This window comes from Moschus berezovskii, chromosome 12 (assembly GCF_049115385.1).
Source record: "Moschus berezovskii isolate FMDL1 chromosome 12, NW_MosBer_1.0, whole genome shotgun sequence".
Lineage (NCBI taxonomy): Eukaryota > Metazoa > Chordata > Mammalia > Artiodactyla > Moschidae > Moschus > Moschus berezovskii.
This window is the reverse complement of record NC_142471.1, coordinates 97349418-97360186: the sequence shown is the minus strand read 5'-3', so window position 1 is coordinate 97360186 and position 10769 is coordinate 97349418. Positions and strand designations below refer to the sequence as shown.

Below are 10769 nucleotides of genomic sequence, written 5' to 3'. Positions count from 1 at the left end.
ACCAAACGCCAGGCTCCTCGCTTCCCCTGCAGGGCGGGGCGCACAGATACTCGGTGAGGGTGTCGTGTCCTCCCCGACGCGGGCGGCCCGTCCCTCCCGCAGGCCCGATCAGCCCCGGCGAGCGGCAGGGGCACGGAACTATCTGCAGAATGCGTGCGTGGACACGCTGAGGGACAGGGCCGCTTTCTGGGGGCTGGGAGGGGCTCAGGCGAGGGCCAGGGCCAGAAGCTGAGGCGTCTAGGACCAGCGACACCCAACCGGGCCCCCCAGAATCCAGCGCGGACCGGGGGCAGCTGCGGTGTGCAGCCCGGCCGGGGGCGCGGGCAGCGGCGGGTGCAGGGGCAGGGCTGCGGACCTGCGGGCGAGGGTGCGGCCCCGGCCCCTCCCAGGCGCTCTCCCCGCCCCCTCCCCGCCCTCTCCCCCGCCCCCTCCCCGCCCTCTCCCCCGGCCCCTCCCCGCCCCTCCCCGCCCTCTCCCCCGCCCCCTCCCCGGCCCCTCCCCCACCGCCTCCCCGCCCTCCCCGCCCTCTCCCCCGCCCCCTCTCCGGCCCCTCCCCCGCCCCCTCCCCGCCCTCTCCCCCGCCCCTCCCAGGCCCCTCCCCGCCCTCTCCCCCGGCCCCTCCCCCAGCCCCTCCCAGGCCCCTCCCCGCCCTCTCCCCCGGCCCCTCCCCCGCCCCCCCCGGCCCCTCCCCGCCCTCTCCCCAGGCCCCGCCCCCTCCCACCCCTCCCCGCCCCCCAGGCCCCTCCCCAGGCCCCGCCCTCTCCCCCGCCCCTCCCCGGCCCCTCCCAGGCCCTCTCCGCGGGGCTGGCGGGCGCCTCGGGATAAGTCTGGCCCCGCAGCCCACCCGTAGTCTCGCGTCCATCCCCGTCGCTAGGCAACCCCGAGGCGCCGCGTAGAGAAAACCAACCGACCTCGGGCCGTGGGCACCTCGGACGCTGGCGCCATGGACCTGGTCATAACGCAGGAGCTGGCCCGCGCCAAGAGCCAGCAGGGTGGGCGAGGGAGGTCGAGACCCCCTGACCCCCACCCCCGGGAGGACTCCGGGACTGCTGGATCAGCCCCTGGGGACACCCCGGGGCCCAGGGATCCCTGCCCCCCGGAGGCCCCAGAACCCGCCCCCGGGGAGGCCCGGGGACTCGCTGAACCCCAGCCCCTGGGGAGCCCCCGGGGCCCACCAGGACCCCCTGCCCGCCTCGTTGACCCCCGCCCTACCTGATCCAGTGACCCCTCTGAAGCCAGCACTTCGAGGATGTCTGACCTGGGCAAACTGAGGCGCCTTTTTAAAGGAAAGCTTTCGTTTTTCCTAACTGTTCCTGCGAATCACTCACCGCGCCGGGCTCCCGAAGCCTGAGCCGCAGGGCTGCCGCGGGGTTCTCGGGGCACCTTGCCCCTGGGCTCCTCCCCTGGAGAGGAGCGCACCAGCGGGGCCCAGCCTGCCAGAGTCCAGCCCCGTCCTGGGCCTCCTGACCGGCCCCACTGCTGCTCTGCGGTGCGGTGGCTGCTTAATGACTGCCTCTTCCTCACTCCCGTCCTGGTAGACGCTGACTCTCTGAAGAGGGCTTACCAGTTGATTAAGTCCGCCAACCTGGGCAAGTCCGAGTTCGACCCCACGGAGAGCTTCAGCCCCGACCTGTTTGTTTTATGTGCGGAGCAGGCCCTGAAGGTGATTAGTCCCAGGGCTTCTAGGGAGGCAGCTTCAGAGGACCCCGAACTCCTGGTTTGCACTGGAATTGGGAAGCGGGGGCTCCTCAACTTTGCAAAAGGAGAACCAAGGGCGGGTGGTCCAAGGGCTGCTGGGTCTCCCAGCCTCTCCGGGGCTCTGTTCTCACGCAGATGGGGCAGCGGGAGGTGAGTGAAGACTGCATCCAGATGTACTTCAAGGTGAAGGGGCCGGTCACCCAGTTTCTGGGCCGGGCACACCTGTGCAGGGCCCAGCTGTGTGCCCCCAAGTCCACGGAAAACATGGTGAGAGGCGGCCCTGAGCCCGGCGTGCTGGTTCCTCCTGATTCTCTTCCTTCTAAGCGATGAAGCCTTCGAGTCACAATCTTGAGTCTGCTGGCTCGGCGAAGTGCACCTGTAGCACAGCTCGTCTGCCATCCTGAGCTGAATACTTTGTTGCTGGCGCTGCTGTATTTCCCGAGTTCCTTTGATTCTCCTCAGAGTTCCACGTCTCGCCCCGCAGCAGTTCCCCCACCTCCAGCGTGGTTTTCTTGGGAGCTGGGTGACCGGGTTCATCTCCAGTGAAGTGCGATGCTGGATTTCTATCGGTGCTTTTCCTTAAGCCCTGGGGTCTGGCTTGCGTCCTTCTGACCTCTGACCTTTGCGTCATAGTGCCATGGTCATGCCTGCTCACAGTGGGGGTATGGGGGGGCAGGGGGTGGGCTTTCAGGGAGGGGGTGGGCCGTTCAACCTAACTGCATTCTTTATGTTGTTTTAGGAGGAATTTGAAAATTGTGTGACTCAGTATATGAAGGCAATCAACTTTGCAAAAGGAGAACCAAGGTGGGCTTGACGGATCGGCCATTTCTAATTGAAAGGTTTAGAGCCAGAATTTACCAGGTGGCTCTGTCTGTGTAGGTGACAGGGTTTTGTCTTCTCTTGTTCATGCGTTACTGCAGCTCTGGCTGTGTGTGCACGTCTCCTGACGTTGGAGCTAGGCTGCGTGCACTCACGTCTGCCCTGGCTGCAGTCTCTTTCCTGTGCAAAGTCTGTGACCTGCAGACGACCTTGGTCTGCTCTCCCTGTGGGAGCCTCACCCTTGGCCAGTCCCTAGGAGTCCTCTCTGGGGGACTGGCACTGGGCCCCTTCCCTGCCCTCCCCCACAGTCCTGTACTCCCCCCGGCCCAAGGCCTTGTGTCTGGAGGGGTGATTCTCCTGAAACCCCAGCACAGTTTTCCACTTAGTTAATGCGTCATCAAAGAGAAGTATTACTGAGATTGTTAAGTCTGCATACAAACTGGCATCGACACAACACTTCTGAGTAGGACACACTCAGCCCTAGGAGAGGCCTGTCAGCCCTGGGGTTATCAGTCCCTCCTCCCTGTGCCTGCTGTGGACGGTCTCCTCCGTGCTGGGGGTGCAGCGCCCAGCCCCGCGGACCCTTCCTCGGCAAGGATGTCTGGGGGCCAGGCCTGAGCCCGAGCCGAAGCTCTGAGGACAGTGGGTGTTTCAGGGCAACTGTGCCCTGGAGCCCCGGAGCCCAAGGGGTGGGTGCCCTCTGGAAGGGGCCTGCTCAGTGCCATGTACCTGGGTTGAGGCGGGGTCTGAGCTGGAGCGGGGCGCGTGGCCACCTCTGGGCGGGGCTGCCGCACTGCTGAGCACGGAGCCAGTTCCCTCAGACAGGCCCAGGACGGCTCTGGGGGCCTGACTGTCCCCTCCTGGCGCCGCAGGTATTACTTCCTGGTGTACAACGCGTCAGTGCTCTACTGGCAGATGGTGAGGCCGTTTCTCAAGCCTGGCTACCGCCACCACCTGGTCCCCAGCCTGGCCCAGATAGTCAGCGCGCTCAGCCAGACGGAGGAGGAGGACCGGGAGTGGCAGGCAGAGCTGATGCTGTGAGTGCCCCGCCCCCACGGCCCCTTGCTGCTCTCTGGGCTGAACTTGGAGCCAGGTTTGGGGTGTCTTGTCCGCAGAAGTTTTTGAACTCTGTGGAAGGCCCCACGGTGTCCCGAGCAGACGGGCGTTACCACAGGAAGCATGCTTCTACTCAAAACCGAGGAACTAAAGAAACTGTGAAAGTAGGCATTCTAGCATCAGACAGCCCAGCTGGAATGCATGCCCAGCCGAGTGCCCCGTCTAGGGAAGCTTGCCCCCAGCATGTCAGACCCGGGATGGATGGCCCTGCGGGGCCACAGTGAGTGGGGTCAGCAGAAGGTCCCAGCCGAGTAGCCGGGCTGAAAGGCTCTTGGTGACGCTCTCCTGTAAATTTGGGGGCCGCTGTGTGCGGCCAGCGACTGTGTGGGTGCTGGGAGGGCTCAGAGGACCGGCCCGGAAGTTGGAATCCAGAGTCTGCAGCTGTTTTCTCACCTTTTATGGCAGTTTAGGGAAGCTTTAACAGAAAATCAGTAAAACCATGCGCTTTTTCTGAAGGTTGTTGCTTGAGGTACTCGGAATCACAGCTGAACAGGCCCCGGCCCCTTTGTGAGTGGGGGCCCAGCACTCTAGGTCTGGGCCAGTCAGGTGAGCCCCAGACCGTGCATGGGGTGAGGAGCTGTCCAATTTCTGAAGTTTGTAAAACATAAAATTAATAAAATATGATAACCCAGGTTATGCCAGTGGTAAAGAACCTGCCTGCTAGTTCAGGAGACTTAAGAGACATGGGTTCAGTTCCCGGGTCGGGAAGATTCCCTGGGAGAGGGCATGGCAACCCACTCCAGTGTTCTTGCCTGGAGAGCCCCATGGACAGAGGAGCCTGGAGGGCTGCAGTCCACGGGGTCACAGAGAGATGCACACTGAAGGGACTGAACCCGCATGTGTGCAGTCTGGTTATTAGACCTTAGTGGCAGAAAGTGTGACTATCCAGGTTTAACATGCACTATTCGTGAATCATCCAGGGAGCTTCTGGAGTGTTACCTGCAGGCTGGGGAAAACGAGGAGGCCGCAAAGTTTTGTGCCACTGCAGCACCGTTCATCAAGGCTCATGTGCCACAGAAATACCGGCAAATATTTGCCCTTATGGTGAGTCGGAATATCCACATATGCAGAAAGAAGTCATTTTCTTAAATGCCGTTGTTCAGAAAAGTATGTCTGAAAACAGCCGAGACCATATGTGGAGATGTGAAACCATACATGCAGACCTACGAGCATGAACAGTACAGAACACAGTCTTTTCCTTCCTTGTGACTGAATGTTTCCTTTTCAAACATACTCAGTTCTTTTAAAAAAATTAGCACGAACTTCATAAAATAATGAGTGCATCAGGCTGTGGGAAGAGCCTCATCACCTGTTTGTTTTATGCATAAAATTCAGCTGAAATCGTATGTGCACGGCTAAGCATGAAGCACACGCAATGAGAAAATGCCTGTCAGTTACAAATGCTGCTTCTAAAGGAGCAGTATTTGCAAAATAACAGCTAAACCCACTATCTGGCCTCTTCCTGACTGTTTGTTTAAATCTCGATATTCTGCTCCGTCTTATAACAGGTCCGATATGAACTAATGAGTGAGCTTCAGTTAAAGGAAGAAATGAGAAGTTCTATCAGCCTGTCTGTCACTTTCCACATTAACATGCTGAAAGCGTAGGTGTTCTGGGGCAGCGGACAGGTGCCCAGGAGGCTCTGTGCCCCGGGCGGGGGGGTGTGCAGTGGTGACCAGGCTGGAGGGCAGGGCTGAGCTTGCCTCCGTCTGCTGAGAGGCTCTGGGGAGGCGGCCAGAGTGAGCGCTCCTCAGGCAGCGAGGTGGGTGGCTTTCAGGAAGCGGGGGACAGCAGCCATGTCAGATGCTTCTGTTGGCCCTGCCAGAGGAGGCCTGAGACTTGACCATGAGACTGACAGAACGATCGTGGTCTGTGCATGAAACCCTGACGGGACTGGGTGAAAGCACGGGAGAGACTGCAGCAGGCAGAGGCCTGCCGCCAGACGAGTGGGAAACGGGATGGCGGAGAACTCGGTGCATGAGTGAGGAGATCGGGGTGTGTGAGTGGGGAGAGCCCGGGGTGTGTGAGTGGGGAGGTCCCAGGGTGTGAGTGGGGAGGTCCCGGTGTGTGTGTGAGTGGGGAGGTCCCGGTGTGCGTGTGAGTGGGGAGGTCCGGGTGTGCGTGTGAGTGGGGAGGTCCCGGTGTGCATGTGAGTGGGGAGGTCCCGGTGTGCGTGTGAGTGGGGAGGTCCGGGTGTGCGTGTGAGTGGGGAGGTCCTGGTGTGTGTGTGAGTGGGGAGGTCCTGGTGTGTGTGTGAGTGGGGAGGTCCGGGTGTCCAGGTGTACGTGTGAGTGGTGAGGTCCGGGTGTGTGTGTGAGTGGGCAGGTCCGGGTGTGCGTGTGAGTGGGCAGGTCTGGGTGTGCGTGTGAGTGGGGAGTTCCTGGTGTGTGTGTGAGTGGGTAGTCCCGGTGTGTGAGTGGGGAGAGCCCGGGGTGTGTGAGTGGGGAGGTCCCAGGGTGTGAGTGGGGAGGTCCTGGTGTGTGTGTGAGTGGGGAGGTCCCAGGCTGTGTGAGTGGGGAGGTCCTGGTGTGTGAGTGGGGAGGTCCGGGTGTGTGTGTGAGTGGGGAGGTCGTGGTGTGTGTGTGAGTGGGGAGGTTCTGGTGTGTGAGTGGGGAGGTCCGGGTGTGTGTGAGTGGGGAGGTCCTGGTGTGTGTGTGTGAGTGGGGAGGTCCAGGTGTGTGTGAGTGGGGAGGTCCCGGTGTGTGTGTGAGTGGGGAGGTCCCGGTGTGTGTGTGTGAGTGGGGAGGTCCGGGTGTGTGTGTGAGTGGGGAGGTCCGGGTGTGTGTGTGAGTGGGGAGGTCCCAGGGTGTGTGAGTGGGGAGGTCCCGGTGTGAGTGTGAGTGGGGAGGTCCGGGTGTGTGTGAGTGGGGAGGTCCCAGGCTGTGTGAGTGGGGAGGTCCTGCTGTGTGTGTGTGAGTGGGGAGGTCCTGAAGTGTGTGAGTGGGGAGGTCCGGGTGTGTGTGTGAGTGGGGAGGTCCCGGTGTGCATGTGAGTGGGGAGGTCCCGGTGTGCGTGTGAGTGGGGAGGTCCCGGTGTGCGTGTGAGTGGGGAGGTCCGGGTGTGCGTGTGAGTGGGGAGGTCCTGGTGTGTGTGTGAGTGGGGAGGTGCCAGTGGGTGTGTGTGGGGAGGTCCGGGTGTGTGTGTGAGTGGGGAGGTCCGGGTGTGCGTGTGAGTGGGGAGGTCCCGGTGTGCGTGTGAGTGGGGAGGTCCCGGTGTGCGTGTGAGTGGGGAGGTCCTGGTGTGTGTGTGAGTGGGGAGGTCCGGGTGTGTGTGTGAGTGGGGAGGTCCGGGTGTCCAGGTGTACGTGTGAGTGGTGAGGTCCGGGTGTGTGTGTGAGTGGGGAGGTCCGGGTGTGCGTGTGAGTGGGGAGTTCCTGGTGTGTGTGTGAGTGGGTAGTCCCGGTGTGTGAGTGGGGAGGTCCGGGTGTGTGTGTGTGAGTGGGGAGGTCCGGGTGTGCGTGTGAGTGGGGAGGTCCTGGTGTGTGTGAGTGGCGAGGTCCCTGTGTGTGAGAGGCGAGGTCCGGTTGTGTGAGTGGGGAGGTCCCGGTGTGTGAGTGGGGAGGTCCGGGTGTGTGAATGGGGAGGTCCTGGTGTGTGTGTGAGTGGGGAGGTCCCGGTGTGTGAGTGGGGAGGTCCAGGTGTGTGAGTGGGGAGGTCCGGGTGTGTGTGTGAGTGGGGAGGTCCCGGTGTGTGTGTGAGTGGTGAGGTCCGGGTGTGTGTGTTAGTGGGGAGGTCCCGGTGTGTTTGTGAGTGGGGAGGTCCGGGTGTGTGTGAGTGGGGAGGTCCGGGTGTGTGTGTGAGTGGAGAGGTCCGGGTGTGTGTGAGTGGCGAGGTCCCTGTGTGTGAGAGGCGAGGTCCGGTTGTGTGAGTGGGGAGGTCCCGGTGTGTGAGTGGGGAGGTCCGGGTGTGTGAATGGGGAGGTCCTGGTGTGTGTGTGAGTGGGGAGATCCCGGTGTGTGAGTGGGGAGGTCCAGGTGTGTGAGTGGGGAGGTCCGGGTGTGTGTGTGAGTGGTGAGGTCCCGGTGTGTGTGTGAGTGGTGAGGTCCGGGTGTGTGTGTTAGTGGGGAGGTCCCGGTGTGTTTGTGAGTGGGGAGGTCTGGGTGTGTGTGAGTGGGGAGGTCCGGGTGTGCATGTGAGTGGGGAGGTCCGGGTGTGCGTGTGTGTGGAGAGGTCCGGGTGTGCGTGTGAGTGGGGAGGTCCCAGTGTGTGTGTGTGAGTGGGGAGGTCCCGGTGTGTGTGTGAGTGGGGAGGTCCCGGTGTGCGTGTGAGTGGGGAGGTCCCGGTGTGCGTGTGAGTTGTGAGGTCCCGGTGTGTGCGTGTGAGTGGGGAGGTCCCGGTGTGCGTGTGAGTTGTGAGGTCCCGGTGTGTGCGTGTGAGTGGGGAGGTCCCGGTGTGCGTGTGAGTGGGGAGGTCCTGGTGTGCGTGTGAGTGGGGAGGTCCGGGTGTGCGTGTGAGTGGGGAGGTCCTGGTGTGCGTGTGAGTGGGGAGGTCCCGGTGTGTGAGTGGGGAGGTCCGGGTGTGTGAGTGGGGAGGTCCCGGTGTGTGAGTGGGGAGGTCCGGGTGTGCGTGTGAGTGGCGAGGTCCTGGTGTGCGTGTGAGTGGGGAGGTCCGGGTGTGCGTGTGAGTGGGGAGGTCCAGGTGCGTGTGAGTGGGGACAGTCCGGTGCGTGAGTGGGGACAGCCCGGTGTGTGAGTGGGGACAGCTGTCCAGAGGGAGGCAGCAGCCGTCTGCTTTGGATCCAGCCAATGGGTGGACTCCGGCTCCCTCGCAGGTGGGCTGTCGGTGTGGGGCTGGATCTGGGTGCCTGGCTTGTGCACAGTTTCCTCAGGGCTCGTTCTTAGTGACAGAGGAAGCCCGAGGCTGGACTAGGGGTGCGGGCAGAGGCGGTGTGACAGGTCACCAGGAGACCGGTGGAGAGCAAGCAGGAGGTGTTACCCGGGCCTTCTGCTTGTGGAGGACTCAAGTTCATAGACTAAATTGGTTTTAGAATAATTTACTTAAATATGACAGGATATTTTGGTTATTTTTTATATTTGATTAAATTAATCTACATTCTAGAAAACTGGATCAAAATGCTTTACCTGAAGACGTCAACAGAGTTCTGAAGGACACCTATACATGTTTAAGTCAGCACAATGTCCAGCGCCTTCCTTCAGTCAGAGAGGAAAAGTAAGTGTGTGTATCTTTCCGGTTTCCCGTCTGTGTACAGCATTTGGCAGCTGCAGGAAAATGTGAATGAAAGCCGAACACAAATACGTAACCATGATTCCCCGAGCAAGCATCAGCCGCGTGGAGGTTCTGCGGTCTCTCCCGTCTGGTTCTGTCTTGAAGTTTGCACTGTTTGGCAGCACTTTGTACTGCACGTTGTACTTTCAAAAATCCAATTGACTTCCAATCACAAGTGCTTTTCCAGTTATCACACCATCTCACACCTTCTGAAGAGACATCCCAGTGGCGGAAGAACAACACCCCCGGCCCTGGGGTTTCCGTCAGCAGTTCTCTGCTTGAGTGCTGCGGGGCTGCTCAGAGCTCCATCCCAGGCAGAGTTCCCGGAGCTGCTGGCTGAGTGGGAGGCTGAAAGAGAGGTCTGGATGCACCCAGCACAGCTCTTTGACCAGGTCCCCGAGCTATTCTAACTCAGAGCAGGTCCAGCTGGTCCCTGGGCATGGCCTCCCCTGGGTTTTGGGAAGTGGGGGCTCTGGGGACAGAGCAGACCCAGCGATCAGGATGCCCGCCTGCCTCCTGGGGCCACGCCCCTCCAGGCAGGCCTGCTGCTGCTGACCGAGTGGAACGGCTATTTATGTATCTGCAAACACTTTATTCCTTCTGTTAATTTGCTGATCATTTCCTCTCCCCAGTTCTTATAAAGTAGACTGTAAATCATTTTACTGTAGACTTGCTGAAGCTTTTTCTGTTTCAGGATTTGAGCGCTCCTGCTCCTGCTCCAGCGCATTTATCAGCTGTTTCACTTGGTTTACCTTTTGTGGGTTTTATTTAAGATAAGAATTGTTTGAACTGATGTTCACCCCCCACCAGTGCTAGGCCAGACATGTTTAAGGCCGTCAGGGGGTGCCCGAGGTCCCAGCCCAGCAGCCAGCTCAGTGGGCGCTGACCCGGGTCTCCCGGCCCGGCCCTGACCGTCTGCACCTGCCCCAGGCTGTGCTCACACACCCGCCCTCCTGTGTGTCTGTGGCGACCCTGTTGCCAGTTCATGTGTTGTGGCCGAGAGGACACAGCGTCTTCTGCTGCAGCTCCAGTGTGTTCAGCTCCGTCACTGCTCCCGCACCTGGAAGGCGCGTGTTCCCTGCTGGCCTGGGTCTGGGGCTCAGCCACTCGCAGCGGCCGTCTGTGGGGTCAGGCCCTCCCTCAGTCCCAGGGCCTCAGCAGCTCCAGGCGTCATCGAGGGGCCCTCTGACCCCTCCCCACCTGGGCTTCAGTGTCTGGAACTCTGGGTGGGAAAAAAAAAGTCTATAAGTTTAAAGCCAAAAAAGGCCTGAAAACCAGTGGTGGGTTCCTTCGCGGGTTCTCTTCTTACCTGCGTGTGGCGGGGCTTGGGAAGGCCAGAGGGACTTGGGTCTGGAGGCCCTGCCAGGGCCCTTGGTGGTCCGGACCGGGTGGGGCTGGGCAGAGGGCCGGGACCACCTGTCCATGCGGGAGAAGGGAGGTGGCTTCTCCTGCAAAGAACGAGGGGAGGGGAGGCGAGAGGGGATAACGTCCTCTGAGCTCAGAAGGGTCTTTGGGTTTGAAAACAAAGCAGGCAGCCCAGCTCCATGCAGCGCACTTAGGAACTCACTATGGGGGCTGCACAGAGGACGGACTGTGATGATGACCCATCTGTGTCCGCAGAGCGGCACGGGGGTCTCGGGGGCCAGAGCTAAAGTGGCGCCTGCCGCTGGAGCTGAGGGTTTTCCTCCCCAGGCCCCCGTGACCGCTCGCCTGTTTCAGCAAAGGGCGCTCTTCCGTTTGCATGTCAGGGGAAGGTGAGCAGTAGTGCTGATGGGCTGCGTGGCCCCGCCCTGCGGGAGTGGGCGGAAGCTGGGTCACCATCACTGGAAGAGGGCGGGCGTGGGCCTGCCGACCTGGGAGGAGCTGCCCAAGGGCAGAGAGTGTGTCCTGGCCACAGCCAGGCACCGATGC

General features: G+C 61.3%; 1 protein-coding gene across 1 annotated transcript in view; it reads left to right on the top strand.

The window, feature by feature from the left end:
• The first annotated feature begins 892 nt into the window (after positions 1–892).
• Positions 893–10769, top strand: part of CFAP46 (cilia and flagella associated protein 46) — a 105622-nt gene continuing 95745 nt past the window's right edge. The window contains exons 1-8 of the mRNA XM_055424372.2: positions 893–992; positions 1539–1663; positions 1834–1965; positions 2438–2502; positions 3390–3554; positions 4554–4677; positions 5142–5236; positions 8691–8801. Coding sequence (XP_055280347.2) covers positions 944–992; positions 1539–1663; positions 1834–1965; positions 2438–2502; positions 3390–3554; positions 4554–4677; positions 5142–5236; positions 8691–8801 — 866 coding nt within the window. The 5' untranslated portion in view covers positions 893–943. The remainder of the gene's footprint in view (positions 993–1538; positions 1664–1833; positions 1966–2437; positions 2503–3389; positions 3555–4553; positions 4678–5141; positions 5237–8690; positions 8802–10769) is intronic.